The 26807-nt window shown below is 32.7% G+C and overlaps 2 protein-coding genes across 6 annotated transcripts; one reads left to right on the forward strand and one right to left on the reverse strand.

The window, feature by feature from the left end:
• The first annotated feature begins 1478 nt into the window (after nucleotides 1-1478).
• Nucleotides 1479-12280, forward strand: bou (boudin). The gene is made up of 4 exons (XM_069055999.1): nucleotides 1479-1682; nucleotides 8758-8913; nucleotides 9089-9232; nucleotides 11754-12280. The coding sequence occupies exons 1-4, from the start codon at nucleotides 1634-1636 to the stop codon at nucleotides 11969-11971; spliced, it is 567 nt and encodes a 188-aa protein (XP_068912100.1). The 5' UTR covers nucleotides 1479-1633; the 3' UTR covers nucleotides 11972-12280.
• LOC138136708 (coronin-2B-like) lies at nucleotides 12036-26718 on the reverse strand. 5 transcript variants are annotated; one of them, XM_069055995.1, is made up of 10 exons: nucleotides 26581-26602; nucleotides 26405-26522; nucleotides 21087-21183; nucleotides 15247-15444; nucleotides 15073-15189; nucleotides 14866-15015; nucleotides 14596-14760; nucleotides 14173-14484; nucleotides 12939-13460; nucleotides 12036-12884 (listed from the first exon to the last, which is right to left on the reverse strand). In XM_069055995.1, exons 3-10 carry the CDS (start codon nucleotides 21099-21101, stop codon nucleotides 12768-12770), a joined length of 1596 nt encoding a protein of 531 aa, XP_068912096.1. In that variant the 5' UTR covers nucleotides 21102-21183; nucleotides 26405-26522; nucleotides 26581-26602; the 3' UTR covers nucleotides 12036-12767. The 5 variants fall into 5 exon arrangements, with proteins under 5 accessions (XP_068912096.1, XP_068912091.1, XP_068912092.1 ...); XM_069055990.1 differs by lacking the exon at nucleotides 21087-21183 and having other exon boundaries at nucleotides 26581-26718; XM_069055991.1 differs by lacking the exons at nucleotides 21087-21183; nucleotides 26581-26602 and having other exon boundaries at nucleotides 26405-26563.
• Between the last annotated feature and the right edge of the window lie 89 nt (nucleotides 26719-26807).

Below are 26807 nucleotides of genomic sequence, written 5' to 3' on the forward strand. Positions count from 1 at the left end.
AGTGTTTATAAAATGAAGTTAAATGTTGAATGTTCTGTTATTAATAATACAATCAACATCGTTTTTACAATTTTTTATTTAAAAATAAAATAGATAGGCAACCCAACATACAAGCATCTTTAGCGAATTTAGGTAATATTCAATAAAGCAATGATTATTTATAATATGTGTAATAAAAATTGTCACATTGATTGTTCGTATTCTTATTTTACGGGATATAAAACATATTTAACACTTTTTAACCTTTAGTTAGGCGCGCCCAAATCGGCTTACACAGTAAGGCGCGTGGGGTGATTTTGATCCCATCCCCATTTTTTCTTAAATTGTGTGTGTTTTTTTTTAAATTGTAGTACCTGAAATATGTTCTTTGGACCTTTGGTAACAGTTGTCTAAAATATAGCAAGTTGATATAGATTATTACGGGTGTTATTGAAAAATAAAGCTAACCCTACTTTTTTTAGACAGAAAATTTAAACGAAAAATGTATGGTAGTTAATTATATGAAAAGAAAATTTACCCTATATAATCAACACACAAGAAGATTCCAAATGGGTTTTGCACAATTGTTGCAGTTTTTCCTTTTTTTAGGACAAAAATATCACCTCATCTGAGATACGTTGGGGGGGTGGGGGGGTGGTTAGTTTCAGTTTTTCTTCTGCGGATGTACTTTCTAATCTCCATTTCAGGGGTTTTAGCAAAAATGGTATTTTTCCCTGTAAAATTAGGCGAACTCCTCTTTGAATTCTCATGTTGTCTTTTGACCTTCGTCCTTCGTCGGTCTTCACCCATATAAAATTACATGAAGGTATTTTTTCTGAGCTTTACAATGCTATTTTGTCGATTTGATTCATTGAAACTCTGAAATTGCCGAAAATCAAGGGAAATACTTTACTTCGTCAAAGTCGCAAAATTGGTCGCATGGGGTGCAAATGGGACAATTTTTTTAGAAAAAAAAACAATAATCGCTGCTTTGTAGTGATCGATACAACTCACATTTCTCAAAGTTCTACACGATTACGACGTCAATTCACAGACCTATAAGAAGTGGCATACAAAAGATACAGTGAAATTAAAAATGCTTGGGATCGTGGTAACCCCGTGCGCCTAACTACACTTTATTATCAAACTAAAACTGACGTGCGTTTCGCCAGCACCGCTATCAGTTTTAGTTTATTAATAAAGTGTATTTGTCGTAAGGAAATTAAAAGAGTGTAATGATATGGTGGTGAACGCCGAGTACCTAGTCCATTAAATTTTCAACTGACGTGATCCACTAGAAAATTTGAATTCTACTCTAAATGCCAATTGATTGTGCTCGAGTTATCTTTTAAAATAAACAATAACTTCTTGCAATTCGTCATCGTGTAGTAAGAGACACTAAAAATGTTGCCAAGACTACGAACTACGACCCCCATCCTGAGCCAAGCGTCGAAATGCGGCAACACTCTCGTCGACCATGCGTTCAACTCCATCGTCTCACCTACCTTTCACCGAAGAGAACGAATGTTAATCCCACCGCTCGTTGACCACCTGTGGACAACTCAACGTTTTCATTTGTGTTGTGGAGGTGTGGTTAAATGACTCACTGTCGAAATTGATCGTTGCTTTTTTAAAAGAAATTCGAAATATCGACATGAAGTTGTACATTTTTTTGGTGACATTTGCACTCTACATCCGTACCTGTAAGTTTTTTTGTAGTATTTATTTCTGGTGTTGTAGTATTTACCCCACATAGAAAAGTGACACTTTGTAAACAAGCGAAACAACCTTTGGTGTTTGTGGAAAGAGAAAAGTTTCGAATTATCGAATTTGATCCTTTTTTGTACGTTTGTAACTGTTATTTGCCTTTTGTAAGGTGGAATGAGCTTACCGGAAACCTGCTTTATAAATTATTTAATGTAAATTGATCTCGAGCATTAATAAATAACCAATAACTTCGTGGTTGCTTCATTATTAGTATTGTTTATTTACTGAATCACTTTAGGATTTTGCTACTGTAGATGTTCTCTATTAAAAATTCTTTTCAATCAATTCATGTTTGTTTTGTGGTTCGTCTATAATTTAGTACAGTGGTTCCGAAACTCTGATCCACGGACCACGGACCTCTGGAAATTCGACAGTTCACAGTCGTGGGTCCGAGACGAAAAGTATAATAAAATTTTATTTTCCAACACAAAAAACTGCTACTGAATATTGATTATATTTTTTGGATGAGTAGCAAATGACATTTGCTTTCAGTGCAAAGATTGAGTATATCTTGTATTATATAGTAAATTCAAAAAACTCCTGGACTGTCAAAATTAAATTTTAAATAAAATGCTTGTTTTGACTGTACTTGGATATAAAAATTTTTCACTAGAGTGTACTGACATCAAAAATATATTTAGGTTATGTTTTCATTTTTAATCATTGAACTAAAAATGTTTTGAATCATTCATTGCTTCGAACACTTGAAGCGAAATACAGCATCTAAATGAATGAGAGCAATTTAATAAAGTTTATAAAAAACACGCGACAAACTGAAAACAGGTAACAAATTAAACAACAACCAAAATCATCCAAAATAAACTAATCTGTTTCATTTATTCAGAAGAAAATTATTTAACACTTGATTAAAACTTATCTCTCCAAAATTTTGATTTGTGAATCACAAGAACGAACACCAATTCTTAGTTAACAATACTGGAGCGGCTTTGGCACAAATTTGTAATTTCTTCCCGTTATTATCACTTTTTTGTTTGTTCCTCATAATAATTTCTTATGGCCCTCTTCTCTCGCGCTAATAGAACCACCCTAGTTCGTTTTGAACTTTCCATTTTAACCCTTTTACAAAAAACACTTCAATAATTTTGCAATTTATTTGACAATGTCAATTTAAACAAATGAATAGTTTGAAAAATTTAAAAATCATAGATAACAACCGGGCAATATGAAAATAACTAGTGATTTAACCAACCTAACAACTGCAATTTTGATTTTGACAGTCCAGATGTTTATTGAATGGACTTTACTGTGTTTATTACTGGAGAAGCAACTAGATAAAATGTCGCAAAATGTCACAACTTGTCAAAACGAAACGTCAAGCTAATTTTAAAGATTTTAAGCGAACAACAAGACGTTATATTCGACTCGTTGGGCTTTTTTTTGGTACTCGTGGGTCTTTAAAAAAACGTTCGTTTCACTCACGTTTTAAGCTGGCCCACTCATGCCAAAAAAAGCCCAATTTACACACGAGCTCGTTAAATAAACTACTATTCTGGAAAAAGATATCGTGTATTAAAAAAGTAGTGTATTATTATAGCCGTTCACGATTGTTTTAAACACGCCGGAGGCCAAGATATTTTGTTAGATTGGCGTCAGGTCCTGTCATATGACGTTTCGTTATTAAATATTCGTCTTGTTGTCAATTCCGTATTTTAGTGCAATTCAATATAACCTAAAATACAACAGGTTTATTATGCCAAATCTTATGATTATTATTATTGCCAGCTAAAATGTCAGATTTTCATAGACAGTCCGAATTTGAAACAATCGTGAATGCTGTATATTTGGAACAAATTGGTAAAAATATTTTATTGTTTTCAACTGTCATAAATTCTCATTTTTCTCCTTTGTAAACTGCCTCTTAACTGCCCTAAAGCAAAATGAGAAGATAACGAACCGTTGCCCTAGACAACACATTCAACGTTACACTTCTGACAGGTCTTGAAAAATTTGTCAAAACTGTCAAAAGCAAATGCGAAACCATTTTTAAAAGATTTGAAAGCTTCAGGGACGTCGTTTCAAACAATAAAATTTTGTATGCAACTCGTTTCTGGGTGAATTGGTCTTTTCTAATTGCCCTCGCTACGCTCGTGCAATTAGAAAAGCCCAATTTACACAAAAACTCGTTGCATAAATAACTATTAACACCCAAGTAATTTTGTTACTTTATTATTTATTTAAAAACACATGAAATACCTACTCTTAAAATAATGAATAATGTCTAAAAACCGTAAACACGTAAACTTGCCAAGATGTGACCATTAGGTAATTAATATTTGTTATCACTGCAATTTCTGGACTGCTTCGTCCTCATTGATAGCTTTTTGTCTCTGAAATGACCCTTAGACTTGGCACACTACGTACGTATAGGTCCTTGATCGATTTTATTTGCATTTTATAACACTCCTTCCAATTTAATTTCACTGTTGAAAAAATTTAGCAGAACATGGGTTTGACATTTTATTACTTTAAAAATGCAAAAATACCGAGAATTTGGATTACTTTTGTTTGATTTTTTTCTCGATCAAGCTTGTGGAAACATTTCAGCGTTTCGCTGTAGATGTGTGAAGATAAATTACCTTAAATTAAGCTTAATGCAGTGAACTTCATGATACACCCACCTAATGGACTATTGCAGAATATTATTCGTTGTCGTTGTTATATACATATGCAAACACGTTTCAGCCATTTAGTGCAGACATTTATTAGGTAGTTGTTTTTTGATTAAATCGATTCACCGAGTGAGACAATCATGACTTATTTTTATATTATTTTTCAAATAAACAGAACATTTCTAACTTATTTGACGTTACTGAACACGACACCGTCTGTATTATACCACAACAACTTTTACAGAATCAAAATTCAATGATGACACAGGTTCAAAGTGCAAAGTTTGAGCTTTGAGGACCTAATAGTTGAACTTTTAAAAGTTTTCGTTTGCGTTTTAACTTCCCTCTGGATTCTGTTAGTATTTAGTGGGAGGCGAAATTGTGCCCTCTCCTTTCATCTATGCTGACATTGCTGATGTGTCTTTGACGTTCTACAAATGCATTAAAGAGGACAGGAGGCAACGTTAAATTATTCATTAGCATCAATAGGAGAGAAGTTCGAGTTAGTCAATCGGTAATTAATTCCGATGCATTATTTTGGACCGCGCAATTAAAACAGAAATAAACATTTGGCCAAAATTGAAGCTTAATTAATGTAGGTAAAGTTAAAATTTGTCGGTTATTTTTAACATCGTAAATACTAAATATTTAGTTTAGTTATTATTTTATTTGAATTATGTATTTAGATACATCTTTCTATGTTCATTTACCTACGGGAAAAGTAATAATATTTTTTCTGTTTTGCGTTTATAACAAAGCTATTACAGCACTCAAAAGAGTGCGTTAATAGCTGATTTGAGTGCTGTAATAGACCAGTACAATTTACATTTTTAAAGTTGGTAACTTTCAGTGTCAAACATCAAATGCCAAACGCCAAATCACGCTAAAACAATAACTTCAAAATGAACTTTCAAATGCTCCACTGTAACATTTGTGTTACCAACCACCATAAAACACCCCACATTTTAAAACTGAGATTTTTCATTTAAAAAGGGCAAAAAAGGGACAAAATAGTACATATATGATATCTATTTTATAAGGCATTTTGTAGCACTTACTCCTTCATGGCACTCCTCGCAAGTTCGTCGTGCCCGAAACCCGTGCTTGCTAGATAACTATAAAATTATCGCTGCCTAAAATTATGATCTGTACTTCAAAGGTGCAATGTTTAATTATACCAAAAACAGAGCCGTCAGGTGCATTTACATTTTTATTTTTGATGAAATTCAGATACACAAAAATGATTTGTAATCACAGTTTTTGGTTGAACGACCGAAGTAGATAAATCAGCTATTTTCAGTTGAATAAAACATTCCGCAATTGTAAAAGCGTGAATCATCAAAAATCAATGTGCACATTCTTATCTTTTTGGTTCAGTAAATAAGCCAGTTGGCGTGTACGGTGTTATTTTAAAATGGCTGTTTTAATAAATAATACTCCAAAAAATCTTGACATTTTTTTCAATTTTTCTTTTTTCTGGAGATTATTACATTACTGGGTCTTTTCTAAAATAGTGTTTAATCAGTATGGAGTATTTTTCTTATAAAATAAATTGGTCTTTCAGGTTTTCTAAAACCATTTCAAATTTAGAACATTAACAAAGAAGCTAAGTACCTATAATATATATATATATAGGCTGTTTGATAAAAAACGCCTCAACCCATAACTTTTTTATTTATTATCCGATTTCAATGAACAATAAAACCGAAGATATGGTTTTTCATGCGCTACGAAGCAGCCATAAAATAATTTTTTTTTGGCGTTATTTTCAGTAGCTTACGTCAGTCAACTTCTTTTTTTTAAATTGCCAAATGTAGTTTTTTAGGCTCAGTCTGATAAAGTTTTTTTTTCTGAATCTAACGATGTATTAAAAGTTATCGTTTGGTTCATAGCTGACTGAAAAAAAAATAAAACAATTTTTAATTGTGGTTCAGTTTATTATGAAATTTTCAAGTGTGCCGTGAAAAACAATTGGAATACAAATACAAATACAAATAGCAACAAATGTCAAGTGTGAGTTTGAAAATTTTCAGGTGCAATCTTGAAGAGTTTTATTATTATTTTCTTGGAAAACATAAATAATAATTTAAAAAATTTTTTTTTTAAATTATGATTATTTTTTCTATTAACTTTTTGTTTTGGACTAATTACGATTTTTATTACACTCGAACATAAAATAATAGTTAAATGACTGCTATCCTGCATGACTGACAATGTTATTTTATACTTAAATAAAAAAAATTTTAAAAAGCAGATGAAAGCTTCTAAGCTGACGTTTAGATGACATTTATCGTACTTTGTGTTCCGATTGTTTTTCACGGCACTCTTAAAAATTTTATAATAAGCTGAACCACAAAAAAATGTTTTTTTTTTTTCAGTTAGCTATGAACCAAATGATAATTTTCAATACATCATTAGATGCAGAAAAAAAACCTTACCAGACCAAGCCTAAAAAACTACATGTGTCCATTTAAAAAAAAAAAGTTGACTATCGTTAGCTATTGAAATAACGCAAAAAAAAAAAAAAATTTACGGCTGTTTTGTAGCGCTTGAAAAACCATATCTTTGATTTTTTTGTTCATTGAAATCGGGTAATAAATAACAAAGTTATGGGTTGAGGCATTTTTCATCAAACAGCCTGTATATATTTAATTCTCCGTGTGCCTACACATTTTTTTACATTCTTTTGAAATGTTTTCAGACATTTTTTTCTCTTCAATACTCTGTATCATTTATGTATTTAATTACATATTCTCTTTTTTTCACTATCGTCTTTGACTACACTTATTATTGTCCTAGCATACTTATCTTTTTTTTTCCCTTCCATTGTTTTAACAGGTGTTTAGTTCGTTCAGAATATTCTTTATTTTTATTTTGCACCTTTAACATTGTCAGTATAACACTCAAACGGGTTTCGAAAAGGAGTTCTTTTCGATACCGGTTTCAGGAACATTCACTTTTTTTAATGTTGGTAATAACTCACAGTGAGTATTGCCTTTGATTTTATATTAATATGTAATATAATATATTTATGTAATATAAAATCAAAGGTTTGCTATATAGGTGATCACTGTACTTCACGACACTTTAAATTCAAAACATGCAATTGTTTGTCTAGTTACCAGTGTTACCAACCCGCTATATCTGCCAAATTAATTTTCCTAGCATTATGTTTTGAACTTTTTTTTATTTAAAATTTAAAACGGGCAAAATAGAAAAATTACACTCCTTTTATAAGCCATTTTGTTGCACTTGTTTGCTTTATATCGTGTGTTCCACAAAAAACTCACTCGCAGCAAGTCATGACAAAAGTGAAGTCTGTCTTAGTACCAGATGTGAAATGAACTACTAAAGTAAATTTATAGGTTATCTGTCACTCACAATATGATGAAAATTTGTAAGTAACAAATGAACTACTTCCAGTGATCCTAAAATCGACATGACCAGTCTATCTATCTCTATAGTCATGGCTTACTGCGAGTGAGTTTTTATTGGAACACACGATAGCACTCCCCGCTGCGCTAAAAAACGGGTGCGACAAAATGGTGTCTTATAAAACTCGTATAATAAATTACTATTGTGTCTTTTTGCTACTTTTTATCTATCCCATCGGTTTGTATAGATATTCTCATGCCGATACTTTCCTTCTTGTCCCACTCCATTTTTCCACAATAACTCTTTTCCATTAAAAAAAAATAATAATAATAAATAATTTATAATATTTGGTTTATACCGTGTCCTATTCCTAATTTTATTTACTAATCTAAATTACAATTGATGCTTTCTTAAATACCGAGCGATCATTTAAAAAATAAATCGAGTTTGCTTTGGAGCCTATGCTATAGCATGGGTTGCCATAGGTAACACGCCGACTCGATTTATTTTTTAATTGATCGCACCGTAGAATTTACTAATTTGAGTTACAGTATATGTTTTCCGAAATAAATGTTCGCTTTTCTGAAATACAGTTTAGATATTCACTCTGCTTCTTCTTAATCTCTTTAATTTTAGGCCCATTTATCTTTTCAAATAGTTTCTCGAACTGTTATTTTCATTGTTCCACTTTTATTTATCTTCCTTAATTCTCCACAACCATTGTAACCACTGTAATTTGTCTTTAGTTTCGTAATTGCTTTTATTCGATTTTTTATCTCTTATGTCACAAATTTTTCTTTATAATCTTATCATTTTTTTTACAGATGTAGGTATTTCCTCATTCATTTTAATCAGAACTTTTTGTAAACGTTTCCTTCTCTACACGATGTATCAAATTTTGTTTCGCTTGATTACAAAAAAAACATATGTAATTGAAATTTGGTATTTTGTGAAATTTGCGTTGTTGAACTTGTTTTCAGCAATTATTATCTATTGTTTTGTTTAGCTCTAACACTAGATTGCTACCAGTGTTCGGGTAGTGATCCCACAAAACCATTTCAATGCAACGAGTGGCTCACTAGCGACATTGACATTAAACCTGAGCCATGTGACAACGTGTACGATGCACAATACTGCATCAAACACATAGGCAGATTTGAAGGTACCGTCTCCTAGACTGTAAGGCATTTGGCTGGTCTGCTGGGGAACTTACCTTTTACTAACAACGCCGCTCTAACATTGTCAAACTTCGTCGTCTTCATCCACTACGTCTACTAACACTTGCATTCATCTCTTTTTCATTACCTACTGCTTGGGATAATGTGGTGGCCATAAAGCTTCATCTATTTCGTGCTATCGATGTGCGGCTCATCAAACAATAGACTGTTCAGATGGAATGATCCATGCAGGTGGCATGGAACCACAGAGCTGCGACGACGTGTTTGAAGCTCAGTATTGTGTCAAATCGACCAGTCTGGATGGTAAATTGTTTACATCATTATTTAACATTTGATTTGTACAATTTATTGAAGCTGGTCTCGAGGCGTTTGGTAAAGTATATGTTGCTCTATCTACGTTTAGCTGTGGGAAATTTTGGGAAACTCAACTTAGACATTAACAAATCATTATTGCCTTTTATCATATTTTATTCAGGTCTAGTATCGTTATGGATCAGATATTGGTAAAATGTCTCTTATTTCAAACTATCCACAATACAATATCCAAAAACTAACGCCATAAGCTTAAAATGCTTCATTTTTTATTATTGTTGTGACGTTTTGTCATATGTCGTTCATTCGGATGACAATTCCGTGTTTGACAATAGACAGGCGTAGGCGCTTATTTTAAAAAAATTAATAAACGACTGCACGCCACTGTTTTTATTTGAGCAGTGATTTTGTATTCCCAAATGTATTAAAAACGTTAAAAGAAAAGTGGGTGTTTAATTATTATTATTAATCGTTTACAAATTAGAGAATCAGCAAATGAAGCAATATCGAATTTGATTTCCTAATTTCAGGTGGCGTCAAAATACTTTTGTCGGAGTCGCTCATTTTGACAAAAATTATAACAGATGACAGAAACAGGAAACATTATACAGTGCAATTCAGAATAAGTGGTATTGTGGTAGGCGTGGATTATCTACTAAAGTGAGCTTTATGTTATGTCAAAAATTTACTAAACATGTGAAACCGTCATTACTTTATTTTGAGGAAAAAATATCCTGAGCACAATGGACCGTATCACGGACACCGTTATTAAAGTTGTGACAGTTTTTTTTTACACTTTTCGTACATGAAACAAAAAAATTCCAAATACTAGAACAAGAAAATAAACACAAAGCGATTCCAACGATAATGTCAAAACCAAATTAACAGGGATAGAAAACCAACGACGCTTTCAATTTTAATAATCTAGTAATCGGCGGGGAAAGTGCTACCAACTCAATAGTAAAAAAAATACTAATGGTAAATTATTTACTTTATTTATTTTTCCGTTGACCGCTTGTTCATTTCAATATTAATGAATTATTTTGTGTAAAATATAGTGTATTAATGGACCTCATTAACACACTATTTTTCATTAATCAACGATTTTTGCGATTTTGACGTTTTGATGTATAAACAACCTCGAACATGCATTGTTTGCACTTACCAACACTGCAGCAGGTAGTGCAGCAGGGTTTTCTATATTTTATAGCTCCATAACTGCACAATTCCGAATTCACTTTTTTAAAAGCCGACCTTTTTGGTTATAATTCGCATGTCATATTTTTCAAAGGTAACTAGGTTTTCTTAGCAACCGTGATTTTTACGTGAAATTGAATGTGAATGGAGTTGACGTCTTCTGACACTCTTTGTGGAAATGTGAATAGAAAGTGTTGAAAAATTTTAAAATGGCCTACCCTGAAGACACAAAAAGGATGAAGGTATTTTATAAGGTCTCATCTTTATCGGAAAAGATTAAATTGGTTTTGATTTGGCTTTAATTTGAAATTTTGTCACAAAAAAAAAGTTTGCGGTCAACGAAAAAATTTTGTAATCAACTCGTTTGTTAATAGGCGATTAATAATCTCAACTATTAAAGGCTACACTCGTTCGTGTAGCCAGTCCAACTACATATTTAAAGCTTTAGCCTTTGAAACCTTAGGCCCTTGGTGCAAAGAAACCATCGACTTCATTAATGTCATCGAAACCGACTTATCGCGGAATCAGGCAATTCAAAATCAAAGAAATTCCTTTTTGAGAGGATTTCCCTTGCCATCCAACGTGGAAACGCTGGCAGCATTCGGGGCACTTTTCCAGATTCCGCATTATTATCGGAAATTTTTGCATTGTAAAAAAAAATATAATTAATCAACTTAAATACCTACTTACATAACATTTTGGGTTTAAATAAAAAATGTTATGTAATTATGTTATCAATACAGTTTATTAAATGACTACATATTATTTTTAAATATTTTTGAGTTTTTCGTTCAGAAAATATTGTACTTAACCTAACTTTTTCGGGAAAAAATTTCCTGATTTTTTTTTTGCTTTCTTTTATCCTATTATTGGATGTTGGATTTGATCAAATAATAATAAATAAGCCATTATTAAAACTGAACTAGAATCTGAGGGTTATCATTGCTTCACATAATTATTCACTATTTAAACACCCGTAATGACGAAGTCCAGTCTAAATGCGCAATGCGGGGTCAACGGAGGGTCAGACAATATAATGGGCGACAACTAAAGATGCGGACAGATTTTCTCCATTGGTTCAAACAACAGACACTCGATGGTACATATTTTCTACCCATTTTAAAACCACAACAGTGAAATCACAATCATCGGCATTTTATGAATCTCTTGCTAAGAAACATTCTCATTTCTCATTTTTGTGGACGTTCTCAATCTGTTACGGGCATTACTGAATAACACATAACTCTTCCAAAATCCTCCTCATTTACCATGCTATCGTAACAATTCCAGCTGAAGTGTTTTTTGTACTTTGTAGGAGGAATCGGTGCCAAAAGATTTTGTTCCTCCCTCGATTTGGGAAACTACTGCAACTACGTCAAACAACCAGGTGACATCTTGTTGTACAGAACTTGCGTGTTCACATGTTCCGGGGACGGTTGCAACGCATCCAGTTTTACAAAACCCGGCAGTTTTCTCTTGTTCGCTTCGTTAGGACTACTAGTTTATAAACTCGCGACATTAGTGATAAGGTAGATTCGATTGTAATATGAAATGTTTGTAAATGTTTTGTTTGTATTATATTTTTTTAAAGAACGACTTATTTGGATGAATTTTATTTTCATTTTGTTACAACGTAAAAAGCAACTGTAAAGGTACAAAAAGCCAGAAGGTGTTCAAAAGTGTTGATGAGCAACCTTTCGAAACCTTCTTAAAGCTAACATGAATGTTCATTCAAGTACTCTTAAAATATTTTGTTGTTAAGCACACTTGATCAGAAACGTAACGTAAGTGAAATAAAAGTTGGTCGTAGTTTTACAATAAAGATTATGTGACTTAATACTGCTTGTGCGTTTATATATTCCTGCCCTCTGCACTGTCATCCCTTTAACAATGTATTATAAAAAGCTACATGGACACTATCGAGATACTAAAATACTGATTTGGCTGCAAAAATATAAACGCTTCTTAAAGCACGTAACAATAATTAACAGAATTTGCAATCAGGACTGACCGTGATTCACAAAGTTGTAATAAGCTGGAACGTTTTTTATTCCTTGGAGAGCAATTTCTCGGTTGATTTTAATCGAAGAAGTGCTTTAAAAATCCTAGTCCTTTCAATTTAGTAAGTTCGTGCTCGACTCGAAAAATCCATTAACATAAAAGACACACTAACATAACTTACACATTTACATTATCACATTAAACAATAACGAACAGAATTAAAATTAACTTAAATGGTAACGATTTAACATAATTATATCCCTAACAAAAGTGTACAGCAAATTATTACGTCCGAAAACTACGAAAATTTGGGTAAAAAAATAAGTTACTAGTGTTGCAGCTTCCTCAGCTGTTCTTCTAACTCCTTCACTCTTCTTTCGCTGTGCGCCAACTGCTTCTTCACTTTTCTCAACTCTTCCGACTGCTGTTTGTACGCCACCTTCAACTGCAAACAAACGACAATCAATCACCACGTCCCTCATCCAACCAAAACACTCACATCGTGCTCCGTGCTAATGTTATCACCCAGACTGTTGATCTCTTTCATCAGCGGAATGTCGTTGTTGATATCCACGTGTCCGAATTTTTGCTGCAACTGTTGGAACTTCGTCGTCTGGTTCGTGGTGGTTTTGTGGTTCTTTTCTTCGATCAAGTCTTTACGTCTGTAGTCGGGAATGGTTTCGGTGGAGAGGAATGCAAATTTCATTTTGTTGTTTTGCGAGGCGACGGCAGGTGCTGTCGGTTTGTACACTCGCGGTTTGTACGTCGTCACGTTGACGCCCGTCTTCATCGACATCAAGAGCGGATTGGCGTTCACGCCTCTGATCCATTCTTCGGCGGAGAGAGCGGGTTTGGGGGCGGCAGTGTCGGGGTAGAGGTCTTCGTGGAATTGGTCGCTCTTTCGTGGGACGATCATGGCGATCGGTTCGCAGATGCCTTTGATGGCGTGCAGCTTGTAGAAGCGGAAGATTTCGCAGTTGTGGATGTTCAAGCCGCGCTTCGGCATGAAACCGAGGCCTCTCTGAAATGGAGACACGTTCAAAATAAGATCATCAAGCGCAAATCGAGATTTTTAGTTTCGTTCTTTTTTGTCAATCCAATGGATTCTTATTTCTTGTCCAGCTCCACGGTTTTCATTGAAATCTTAAAAACAATAAACCTATCAACAGCAACACACGCTCATAAAAACATTAACACATTTTCGGGAACAACTTTGCTCTCATCAGCTAATTAAGTCTGTAAATGTTAACAGAATACACGTGTCAACATTTTTATTGGTGTATTTGGAGTTGTTGGGAGTTACCACTTCTGAACCCTCTCTTTGGACGTCATCTTGTTCAGAATGTCATCCTATAAATACTGTTTCAAAAATCGAAGTACCTAACCCCACGCAGTTAGCCAACATGAAGTAATTTCAGCATCGAGCATTCCTTCAAATTAAAAAACGTAATTTCCTAAGCGCTATTTTACCATTTATCTGCGAATTGGTACCAAGGAGCCTCAGACCATTCCAATTAGCATGACGTCATTCTCCGATGTGCATTTTTCAAACATAAATTTCAGGTTTAAAAATGGACGTTCGCGTGAACTCGGTAGAAAGTAACCGTCCTTAATCCGGCGCCCTACATAACAAACAAACGTAATTTCTAGAAAACACTGCAGTCGAGAATATCGAACGTGTTTTCTATTCGGCGAATACGGAAAGCGGGTGCCACTTTTCCAAATCGGCTCACCTGAGGATTTCCAGAAAGAAACTGGCTGAGAAAGTGGATGTAGGGTGCTTCGTCGGTGATCTCGTAATATCTGATGTTTCCGTCGCCCTTCCCGGCCAGGAACACGATGTTGGTGTCGATGTCGTAGAACGGAAACACCACACCTGAAGAACTGTCAATCGTGTCGGTCGTCAACGGCTTACTCAAATCGTTTTGATCCCAAATCGAATACTGACGGTCCGAATGTCTCGAAAATCCAGTCGTGAGCAGACGGCCGCTTGTACCCAAAAACGTCACCTTGCTAGCTTTCGAACCCGAATGACAGATCATCTCCTGAAAAATCATTACCGACTGAGCACTAACGTCATTAATTTGACATTTTGACACACACACCTACTTGATTCTTATTTCTTAATAAAATATTTTTGTGATCTGTCAACTCACGCTCTTAACGATGCCGCTTCTTGGTTCGATCACTCTCAATTTCTTATCTTTGCATGTTGTAGCGAGCAGGCTTCCGTCGCGGTTCAGGGACATGGAGTAAATCACATCTGGATGACAGTCTATTACGTTTACGGTTTCACCTTTTTCTATGTCCCATATGATCACCTGTAAGTAAGTAATTGACGACTTATAATTATGAATCAACGGATTAGAGAAGAAAGCGAAAGAAACGGTACTTTCTTTTATATTAATTCTATCGAAGGTACTCACCAAGTGGTCGAATCCGGCGCTGAAAAGTATATTTTCCGCGGTGGGATGCCATTCTATGTAAGCGACTCGTCTCTTGTGTCCTTGCAGTTCTACCAACCATTCTGTCAAATGCATGGACAAACCCCCGTCAGGGATGTGCCACAGCTTTATCTACAAACGCACAAGAATTCGAAAAAGAACAAGATTTACTCTACCAAAGGTATTTACAGTGCAATCGTCCGAACAGGACGCGATCACGTTGTCATTGAAAGGATTCCATTTTATATCCAGCACCGGTCCTGTGTGTCCTGTCACTCGACTAGCGTTAAAATCCAGTCTTCCCGTCTGCAAAACAACATTTGAAGAGATATTGATGATGAGAGATTGATAAACAATGCGTACATTTTCTACGGGGATGACAATGAAGGCTCCACCTCCGGCGACTTCAGTTACCAAAGCGACAAATTTCGGATTGACCGCGCAGAACTGGGAATCGTGTGCGTTTTTCGTTATGTTAATGTTGTCGTAACATTTTTCTCTCTTGGCTGGTTCGCCATAGACGTGGCGGAATTTGGAACTGCGAACTCCACGAAACCATACCTGAAAACGTGTCACAGAAAATAACACAAGCCTCAAAAAAGTTTGATCAGAGCTGTACGAAAATAAGGAAGTTAAAAAAAACATGTCATGTAAGTTCGATAAAAATACCAAAGTAACAGGGAATGTGAAGACTTTTTCCTAAAATATTTCCACGTAACGGAAAACATTAGCAGTACTCGATGATCTAATGACATCCTGTATAAACAAATGTATTATCATTTAGGCAAATAACTTGTCAAATAAATTATTACTGTTCAAATGACTGTTTGTGTGAAATGTAGGCTAAATTACTCCCACTAGTAAAATGACATCATAACTGCATTAAAACTAATTATTAATTATGTACATCTCGTGTGGAATGAAAATAATATGATAACTTCACAGAGGTCCGTAGCAATTTTTCAAAATAGTTGCAACTCTTATACTTACGCCACCACTTGGACAACTTCACCGCAAAAATATGAAACAACGAAACTGTCAGTTTCATGGTGTAAAATCGAATCGTTACACTTTCCGATGGTACTTTACTAATTAACAATCTATTTGCAAATTCCAAGATCAGAATCGTAACAGTACCTTAGGGGTTGTTGACATTTCAAATTTCTCTTTCTCCGCGAACGCACAATATTATCATTATTTAACACTGGTTAAAACCACAAACTGGACATGCACATTTGCATATTACACATAAATATTCAACGTGTCGAGCAAAGACATTTGTTGGAATATTATTATCTCTTATCAATGTCAATTCCACAGATAAAAATTTTGTTGTGGTACATGTGGAATACTGTTGTGAGCATTTAACACTTAGATAAGCGAGCGCTATTTTGACCCGACTGTTATGACTCAGTACTTTTATTACACTTGCTAATTATTAAATTTTATGTAATTAGGAGAGGACTCGTCTATCAAAGAAAACAACATGTTTAGAAGGAACTAGAGATTAAAACGTGCAACAGAAACGGTAAATGGAGTATTTTGTTCGTTCGTACCATTGCGATGTTTATTGATGCACCACAAAATCGCATATAATTATCGATCCTGTTTCGGGAGTACATTTAAGAATTATTGATTGCTCAATTCATTATGACCTAAATCTCTGAACAAATAGTTGGTAACAAGGCGACCGCTCGGGTGGCATCTGTTGTACGATGTTAATGAATTTCCTCAAATTGCTCCATCTAAATTTTTATCAACTCTAATAACTATTTTTAAACTTAATCGACCGGAAAAAATGTGCATTTTTTTGTGTTAATTTAAACCGGCAGATTTCGTTCGTTATTATTGTTAATTGATTTCGACATCTGCCGCATCTTTACATGTGGTGAGAATTGAACCTTTGAGAATGTTCCCATCTTTCGTTTCTCATTCAAATTGAATTCGTACCGTTGCATTAGATAAATCGGGGTTTGTACGACTGTAAATTAATATTACGTAACAGTGTAAATACGAGTATTTGATAAGTTTCAAATCAAAGCACTCCAATTTTATTTTATCAAAATGTCACCTAATTCCTTCCAAAATTTACAACTGAGATAAATAAAAACAACAAAGATTTGAATACAAAATGTACTGCGGTTTTGACTACTTTTATTTCCGGTTTTCGATATTATTGCTGAATTGTACGCTTTTTTACCGAATGACTTGTAAAAAATAAAAATAATAATAAAAAATTTCAATTAAATTCAAAACTATTTCATTATTATTTATTTAATCAGTAAGTCCAATTCAAAACTAAATGTACAAAATTAGCAGACTTACAAATTAAACAACATTATGTATTTACATTAAATTTTGTGCAGTGCGTCCAAAAATGATTAACCATGTTCGCTGTAATTATACGGGGTGTATCTAAAATGCGTGTGTTAATTTTAACACGCAACAGAGCTTGTTAAATGAAACGTTTTTGCTATTTGAAATTTTTACGAAAAATTGATTTAAAATGTGGAATAAATTAGTCATCAAAAAGGACAAAAACGTTCTGTTGTGATAGAAAAGGAACCTTGTCATTGTTATAGAAAAAAATGAAATAAAAATGAAAATTCTCATGGTTACAAAAAAATTGAGACTAGTTAATCACACAAAATAGCTCGTCCGGCAAAAATTGGGGGGCAAAAAACCTTGGAAAACTTTTGAATTTTACAAAATGGTAATAGAGAAAAGTTTCATAAATTGGCGAGTTCTTCCACTGATTAAAATTAACACACGTATTTTAAGTACACCTGTATATAGAAAAAAAATTGACAAAAATTTGTAGATATAGTCCAATTTTTACCCTTTTGCGATGACGTCATTATCTAGTAACTTTACGTATGTTTGAGCTAGGATCAGAAACAAATTTGAATTGATCATAAATAACTATAAATGTGTCAAATTATGTTTGTAATCAATGTAATAAGTGAAAGAAGGACAGGACAGGAGCATAACATAACCTCAAAGTGACCATCAATAACTAAACGTGCCTTTTTTTTTTGTTTTTTTCTGTTTCTGTCGTTTCAATAAAGAGAAAGCGAGGAAGGAAATTGTGACGTCACCTCAAAAGGGTAAAAATTGGACTATATTTAATTATTTATACGGTGTCTTTTTTTTAACGCTGGCCATAGGTATTTACCTACATGATAAAAACTTTGGATCGTTTTAATAAACTTTTTAGCAGGAATTTTCAAGTGAAATTGGGCAGAATTTTAGAGCAATATTTAATAAATAAATCTGTTTATTTTATACTACAGAATAAAATAATTACGGAATGAATTAAAAAAGTACAATTGCGGACAGGAAATCTTGGCCGCAACTGACATTTAACTGTCAAATATGTGTGAACTGGCCTTTATTGAATATAACCCAACTTTTGACTCGATAATGCAATTTCCCTGCTTTTTTGAAGTCAAGAAAAACTTCAAAGGGAGATTTTTAATAATTGTCATTAATTAATGAGAGTAATGATTGGTTTACATCATTTTTTTAGAAATGTCTAAAAAATGTTGGCCAAGAATTTCTACAAATCTTCAATAGGACTTCCGTCCGGCGATTTGAATGGCCATAATAGAACATTACTTTTTTGTCTCTTCTTTCAACTGTCACAACGGTCAACATTTACGTGGTCACACCACCTTGAGATTTTCAAAAAATCGATTTTTTGGCTTCACCTATTTACATATTTATACATTCGAGCATATTTTAAGCGTTTAAACATGTTTAAATATGCGTTTGCGTTCATAAAATATATGATTTTTGAATCGGTCAAGAAGCGTTAAAAAAGTGCCATAGCGGTTCATTTTTGCACGCACTTTGCGTTAAAAAAGTGCCGCAGCGTGTCATTTTTTAACGCAATTATAAAATTTTTCATTCATAATTAGTAGTTTTTTTAACGAGTTTGTATGTAAATTGGGATTTTTTTTTTGGCATGAGTAGGCCAATTTAAAACACGAGTAAAACGAGCGTTTTAAAGGTTCACGGGTTCACACAGGAGAAAATTTTCAAATTTTGAGTGTCGAATAAATTGCTATCTAAACTTACGGGCGCCAAAAAATTTTTGTATGCAACTCGTTAGTAAAGTAGCTTTTTTTACTCGGCGGATTTGCGCACTCGCTGCGCTCGTGCGGCAAATTTTCCTTCTCGTAAAAAAAGTATTACTTTACTCACTTGTTGCATAAATAACTATTTTAACATGTTCACTAACGCGGTACTTATTTATTTTGCGTTTTTCTGGAAACTACTTTTTTCAAACTGGTGGATAAAATATCTCGAGATCTACTAAACCGATTTTGATGAAATTTATACCACATATTCCTTACAACATTATCTAGGATGTAGCACAGGATCTTTCTGATTGGATGCCGCGTTCATATTTTATTAATAAGTACATATTTCAATCTCAAAATTTTGATAAAATTCAGTTTTTTTTTCAACAGCTGTCATTTCTACAAATAAAAATTGCTACACTTTAGATAGTACCTTTATTTACAAGAAAAAAAAATAGTAGATTACGTAAGTACATCATTAAGAGTAGAAGAGAGTCTTTTTGTGCTAAGCCCAGAGATTGAAGACCGAGACGAAGTCGAGGTTGCAACTGGGCGAATTTGTTATTACATATTTCGTTTTATTTATTCTAACAATTTTGTTTCCTTTGAAGTATTCTTTTCTTATCTGTTTTCAATGATAAATAAATTACCCAACAATTAACCGACATGTTGCAACTTGAAGATGTAACCAACTCATTACTGTGTTATTTACTATCAATAAAGAACTCGCAAGACATGTGAAGAAAGAATTTTGCTGCATAACCCCGCATAATAAATTTAATTTTGTCATAATTTAAATTTCTATAGTCTGACTTTTCATATTGTTTCATTGTTAGAAAGGGTACGTTAATGATGTAATGTCATAATTACAAAATATGAATATATTGAACGAACGCGATGTCGAAACGATCGGCCTTTAATTTAATTACCAATTTTTCTTAACGTTTCCGTTCGTGTTTTCACAGGAAACTTCGCTCGAATTGATCAATTTATAGAACACATTTATTTACAAAGCCTAAATACCGGGTGATCAAAAAGGACTGTTTAAGTTGGCAGTACAATTAAGAAAATTTTCTATTTCGGTTATTTATAACACTGCAACCGGGTATGTTTTGTTGGTTTATTTGACAAATATCTGATGTAGGTATAGCATTAACAACGACAAGCCATCAACAACCGAAAGTTACTCCTGTTATATGATTTAAAATACAATTCAGTGTTACCAACTTAAACAGTCCTATTTGATCACCCCGTATAAATGTCTTAATTGGAAATAAAACTATTGAAAAATTTGGCCACTATTCATAATAAATTCAGTAAAGAAATTTAATTAGCTGTAAATAAAACAGATACCGAAACGATAACAATTTAAATGAAATTAAAACATTTTTTTAACGTCCGTCAATCGGTCAAGAAGCGTTAAAAAAAGTGCCATAGTGGTTCATTTTTGCACGCATTTTGCGTTAAAAAAAGTGCCGTAGCGTGACATTTTTTAACGCAATTATAAAATTTTTCATTCATAATTAGTAGTTTTTTTAACGAGTTCGTATGTAAATTGGGATTTTTTTGGCATGAGTGGGCCAATTTAAAACGCGAATAAAACGAGCGTTTTAAAGGCCCACGGGTTCACACAGGAGAAAATTTTCAAATTTTGAGAGTGTCGAAAAAATTGTTATCTAAACTTACGGGCGCCAAAAAATTTTTGTATGCAACTCATTAGTAAAGTATCTTTTTTTTACTCGGTGGATTTGCGCACTCGCTGCGCTCGTGCGGCAAATTTTCCTTCTCGTAATAAAAAGTATTACTTTACTCACTTGTTGCATAAATAACTATTATAATTTAAAAAATGTGATAAAAAATGTATTAGCATTGCTTTTTTTAATTTCTAATTCCAAGTGGTCCAGAAGTTAATTCTCTTTAGTTCAAAGAGTTTCGATCAATTTTATTTTTTTATTTTGATCTTTTTTGGTTTTTTCTTCGATTGAAAATTATTAGTTGTATGTTTCCTGGTTTTGATCAGATTGTTATTTGAAACACTGTTTATAAATAAATAATACCAAAAACTAAATCGAATTTGTCGTCTATTTAAAGATTTATATAAAAACTTTGAAAACTTACCTGCGAGTTTGTCATTTTCGAATAAAAATATCCGTTGCGTCTCGAAGCTGGTCCGAAATAGTCTGTTTCATGCAAGACACCACCACAATAAAGAAGACTGGAAAACATAGAAAGTAAAAACACCGAAGCCAACAAAAAAAAAAAAAACAATAAATAAATAAACAAAACTGAACGGTGCACTGTCAGAAGCACATTCTTCATAAACAAACAATCAATCACACTGAAAGCTATCGACCAGGCGTGTGCAGAATAAACTCGGTGTAGTTTTCACAGAGCAGGTGCTTTTGATCAAGTGAACTAATTAAACGTCTTTCTACGACTAGTCATAATTGGTAGCACATCCCTTTCTCCATCAAATAAATTTACTTGCACTTACTTTCAAATAGAAAACCGTGCAGAATTTGTGCAGAAATGCAAGAACTGGATTGCATGTGCGATGTTATGTACTTACATGTTACATAAAGCTCGAATTGGCCCGGTTATTTCGACGGAAAAAATTGATTATTACAACAACGAACCGATCGAAAAATTTTTCGAACAATTCTCGACCTTCCGTGTCGAATTGTTTGGAATGTTTTGATAAAAGATCGCAAATTTTTAGTTACTTCGGGAAGTTTTCGTTAGTTATGGATGGAATGGCGACGAGTGCAAAAAAAAAAATTAATGTTATTCGTCGTTACACAACAAATCTGTTTAATTTCCATGAAAATGCGAATTTCGACTTACACAAAACTTTTACGTAAAATGGAAAGTAAACATCATTAAACAAGAGAAGAATCTAATAGGAACACCAATCTGAATGTAAAATGTGTAACAGTACATAACCGCCAGAACTAATGTGGCCATGTTACCGTGAAGTACATAATTAAACACGACTAAAATGAATTTATCAGTTCACACTATTTCGACATTGTTGTGTGGTTACAACCATAATTACAACAAATAGGCTATTGAATTGAAATTTTTTCACCATTGTCTCAACCGGTGCACTCGTCAATTCGGTACGAACAAGTTTCTTTTCAAAACTCAGAGCACTCAGAAAACTAATTGGAGACAATGAAAACGAGAAAAATGTTGATAAGTGATAATCATCAATACAAATATTTAAGATGAATGTTTCGAAATTAACAGAGCAAGGATTTAAAGATTAATTACGAGACATGTTCAGTGCACTGTGATTGCTAATAATTAATAACGTACAAAGTGTCTATAAAAGAATGTAATTATATCAAGAGTCTTGTGGAATTCGAATATATTTGATTTGTGCCGCTCTGTAGCATATTGTGGTCCCAAATAGAAAAACAGGGGTTATGTATGTAAGTCTATTAATGACACGTTTTTAACGAAGACTGTTGTTGATGAAAAGTAATTAGAATATGGAAAAATTCAAGAAAATCACAAGCAAAACAACTAAGACGTCGAAATCACAACTGACGCCAAGATTTAATAATTTAACATTTGACATCTGATTTGACGGCAACATAGTTCGACACAATAAAATTATAGAGCCTCACAATTTCACAGGACTCTTGATATACGTTGTTTTATAGACACTTTGTACAATTCTCTCAAATGAATTGAGTTGAAAATTTCATTTTCCTATTGCCACTTGCTACGGCAATATCTTCGACAGGAGGCATCATCGTCCAAAATAAAATTAACAGGAAGAATATCCGCCTTACAAGCTCTTCCTCGACGTATGCATATTTGCACAAATTGGGTATGCATATCGCTATAATTATGGTCGCTGATTGCATATTCATAATGAAGCTAGTGTCATGGTTATTAAAACGGTTCGCAATCTAGGATATGTTAAAACAAGATGAATATCACACTGTTAATTATTAATTCGGCTCCTTAAATTTCGCTGATCGTTGCGATTAGCAACCAACAGTAGTTTACAGTTTAACAGTTCTTTTGATTTAGTTCTAACACGATTTTCTGGATTGATTCGTTATTATAACAGATAATCGATGATACGCGAATTCTAATATTTAATCAATTTTCAATTACTCACATTTGCTTGTGTTTTATTTGCGCTTGCAAAAACGAAAATAATTCACAAAAAAATATTTCAACGCTGGATGTTAGGGTATTTATTGCCTCGCTTTTTTGTAGAATATTCACTTAAAAATAACGTAAACCTGAGAATACATCAATACATTTTATCTTGCTATTATGAAAATTAAAAATCAGTAAAATATCAACAAACACTACCTTCTATTTGGCTTCTTTAATTTTTAATTACTAAATGTTATTCACAAAAAAAAAAAACCATCTGATCGGTGTCTGTTTCCTAAATCTGACATAACTTTCTTGCAATATTTTTTGTCTGTGGAAGTTTTGCATAATTTCAAAAATCGCATTTTCAATCTTTGAAATTTTTAGAATACATATCTTTATTGCTTAATGCACACTTTAACTATTCAAATTGTTTTTTTTTCCTTCTTTTCTTATTGCAGGGATACCGGGTGTTATGGAAGTCCACCTAATAAATTTAATCACCAACAGAACTCTTTAAAATATTTTTTTTTACTATGTATTGATCTTTTTTTAATAAAATATTTTTCGTTACATTTTTCTAACAGATAATTTGGAATAATCATCAATTGAAACCAAACAGTGAGTGAAAATGTTTTTGTGCGATTACTTCCCACTTACATCAAACGTGCGTGGTCAGCCAATCAGAGCGCTTGCTTTCATCCAATCAAAAATGTTTATCGCGATTAAAACGTCCTGCTACTCTGTCATCTGCCAAAAGATTCTCAAATTGTTTTTAATAATTGTGTTTTTAATAACTATATCATAAATAAATAATTACCTATCTTGAAAAAAATAACACGACCTAATTTTTTACATCTGATAAATTTCCCAATTTTCACTTAAACATTTTTGCTCTACACAATTTTACCAGTTGAATTTGGGCATTTTTATTTTGGTTAGGCCCGAGAGCTTTAGCTCGAGGGTTTAACCTTTGAATAAAAGCAAAAAGTTTTCGTAAAATTGAAAAATTTATCCGATAAAAAAATTAGATCTTGTTATTTTACCTTCGATAAAAACTACATGTTTATACAGTTTTTTAAAGAAAGACGATCGCTGTTCTGATACTAACAATTTTTATTGTTTTTCATTTTTTATTTTATTTTAATCGCCTATTTTTTTTTCGTGTTTCGTTATCAATGGATGTGTAAACACGTGAGCAGGTATGAATTTTAGGGTTTAAATTATATTTAATTTTAATTCTTGTTTTGAAGAATTTACAGAAAAAATTATAAAATTTTTATTTTTTATTTTAGTGAGTTCTATTCGTGATTAAATTTATTACGTGGACTTCCATAACACAGTGATTTAGTTAAAATCAATAATCATGAAGCGTCTACTGAAAGCTTTTTGACTTTTTTATTTCAATAATTTATCTTGTTATTGTTAATATTTTTTTTTATTTTCCAGATACCTACATACTATTGTTTTCACTGCAATAATTTTTTTTTAATAAATCTCCCATTTTCACACAACTTTGTAAAGTAAACACTTTAGTTTATCGCTTTGTGCAACATAATTATTTACTCACTTTTTAAAATCCTCAACGTTCCTTATCTACCTTTTAAAAATGTATTTGCAATATTAACATTATATTTCATTGCACAATAAAAATTTTAACATCATAAACAAACCTGAAAGTTAAAAAACTATCAAATCCTGGATTTTCCATTTAAGTTTTGTCATTTTAGTTAGTTGTGATACAAATATATTTATATTATAACGCTTGCCCTAAGAAAACGTCTACAGCCAGAAAAATGTTTACTCATCAAGCTCTTCCTGTTTTGGGATGTACACAATTTATACCCTACCACTCTCTCCACATTTCTGTCAGGAAGTTGTATACATATACAAAACTGAGACGATTAAAAATAGAAATTCTGGTCCAAGGGATAATTTTGTAAATCACAATATAGTTATTTAAACAACGTGTGTTAGAACTGCTACTTTTTTTCATAAGTGTGGAAGTTCAGTAAACGAGCCGTAGGCGAGTTGAATAATCCACACGCGTGAAAAAAAAGCCCGCTAACACGAGTTGTCTCTAAAGTTTTTTTAAACTTCATTAAATCAAAACCTATTTTAACTGTAATTTTATGTTTTTCCATTTTGGTCAAGTCCGGTGGCCAGTTGTGGTAACTAAGGAAACGTTATACATATGTTTATTGAAATTATCTTTTGTGTCAGTTTTACGTCAGTCTCAATTAAAGTGCAAATGAGTGATTCAGATAAAGATCCTGAAATTACTAGTGGACTAAAGAAAGGTGGTTTTAATGTTACTAATTGTTCTAATTGTTATTTTAATTTTCATTTTAATAAATCACTTCTTTGTAGAATATGTATAACGTTCATTCATGGATTAAAACCAAACAGTTTAAAAAAGTTAATGACGTCATAACTTGGTGAGAAAAAGTGACACTTCTAACACTAAAATCAATGGAAAAAAACTTTTTTAATGGAATTAAAAGAATATATATTTTATCTGAATAAAAGAAATACGTAATATTTGCAAAACAAACTACTTAAACAAAAATCTCAAAAAAATTAAGTTTCTTTATGCAGGTGTCTCAAAAAAAAGACGAGTCCATAGCTCTCTTATTTATGGGTGGATTTATTGGCTATACATGATTTTATAGGCCATTTTGTGGCCTATTAACATCCTCCAATAAATAAGGGAGCTATGGACTCGTCTTTTTTTTTGGGACACTCTGTATATGATTAATTTTTTTTTCAATATTATCCTCAGGCCAGTACCTTTAGTTTCCATCACTCAAATTTTAAAACAATAGTTGTGCTGATTTTACTAAGCATTTTAACTTATCTAATTTTTTTATGACTGATACAACTGAAATAAAAATTGATATTTTAAGCTGATGTCATGATCTCAATGATGCCAAAATAGATATGAAGAGTATTTGAAATAAATTGAAATTCTTGTGCACTATTAGGCTTCATTTAATTCCATTCACAGTGAACCGTGGAATGACAGTCATTTTCAGTGTTTTAATTATTCTCACGAATTATTATACTTCTAAGAATGCATAGTTTATCAATTTATAATACTATTGTTTGCTTTCACTGACACCCAATTTGAAGATCACAGTTTTCTATTTGTGCTCATTTACAAATTAAAAATGTATCACAATTGATTAAACACAACCACTTCACTCCAACTAAGATCTAAATTATTGAAATCATTCCATATTAAAACAACAAATATTACCTTCAATTTTTCTGTCATTACTCATTACGTTATTAGCAATAAATATTTATAAACATACCCGTTTCGCTGGTTTGCTGCAGGACCGATTATCCACAAAATTAATTAATTTGTCGCCGGTCGGGAGTAGAGAATGTCCTGTATTTACAGATCCTTCGGTTTCACCAGTCATACTAATTCTATTCAATAAAAAAATTGTAAATCGTTTATCCTCTACTTCTTGGTAAACAAACTTACAAAATATTAAACACAACTCACAACAGTTTTTTACTGACACATTGACATTCGTTTGACAGACATGATGCAATGCGTTGTGTCTAAAGCTACACCAACTTCACCATAAATAAAAAAAAAAAAATATATTTTTTTATACTTGAAGGCAATTAAAGGGAAAAACTTGTAATCCTTGTAGTGTGACGCTGTTATAATTGCAGCAATTTAATTACAAAGCGATTTCTTGTTTT

Source organism: Tenebrio molitor, chromosome 8, assembly GCF_963966145.1.
Source record: "Tenebrio molitor chromosome 8, icTenMoli1.1, whole genome shotgun sequence".
Taxonomy (NCBI): Eukaryota; Metazoa; Arthropoda; class Insecta; order Coleoptera; family Tenebrionidae; genus Tenebrio; species Tenebrio molitor.

Bases quoted from the DNA above. Each gene is read 5' to 3' on its own strand.
- LOC138136708 (XM_069055990.1), bottom strand. From the start codon at position 26,515: ATGACTGGTGAAACCGAAGGATCTGTAAATACAGGACATTCTCTACTC. The intron at 14,761-14,865 runs GTGAGTACCTTC...ACTTACTTACAG, and splicing joins GCGCCGGATTCGACCACTTG to GTGATCATATGGGACATAGA. The intron at 13,461-14,172 runs GTGAGCCGATTT...TCTCCATTTCAG, and splicing joins TTCTTTCTGGAAATCCTCAG to AGAGGCCTCGGTTTCATGCC.
- bou (XM_069055999.1), top strand. From the start codon at position 1,634: ATGAAGTTGTACATTTTTTTGGTGACATTTGCACTCTACATCCGTACC. The intron at 1,683-8,757 runs GTAAGTTTTTTT...TGTTTTGTTTAG, and splicing joins TGCACTCTACATCCGTACCT to CTCTAACACTAGATTGCTAC. The intron at 8,914-9,088 runs GTACCGTCTCCT...GTGGCCATAAAG, and splicing joins ACACATAGGCAGATTTGAAG to CTTCATCTATTTCGTGCTAT.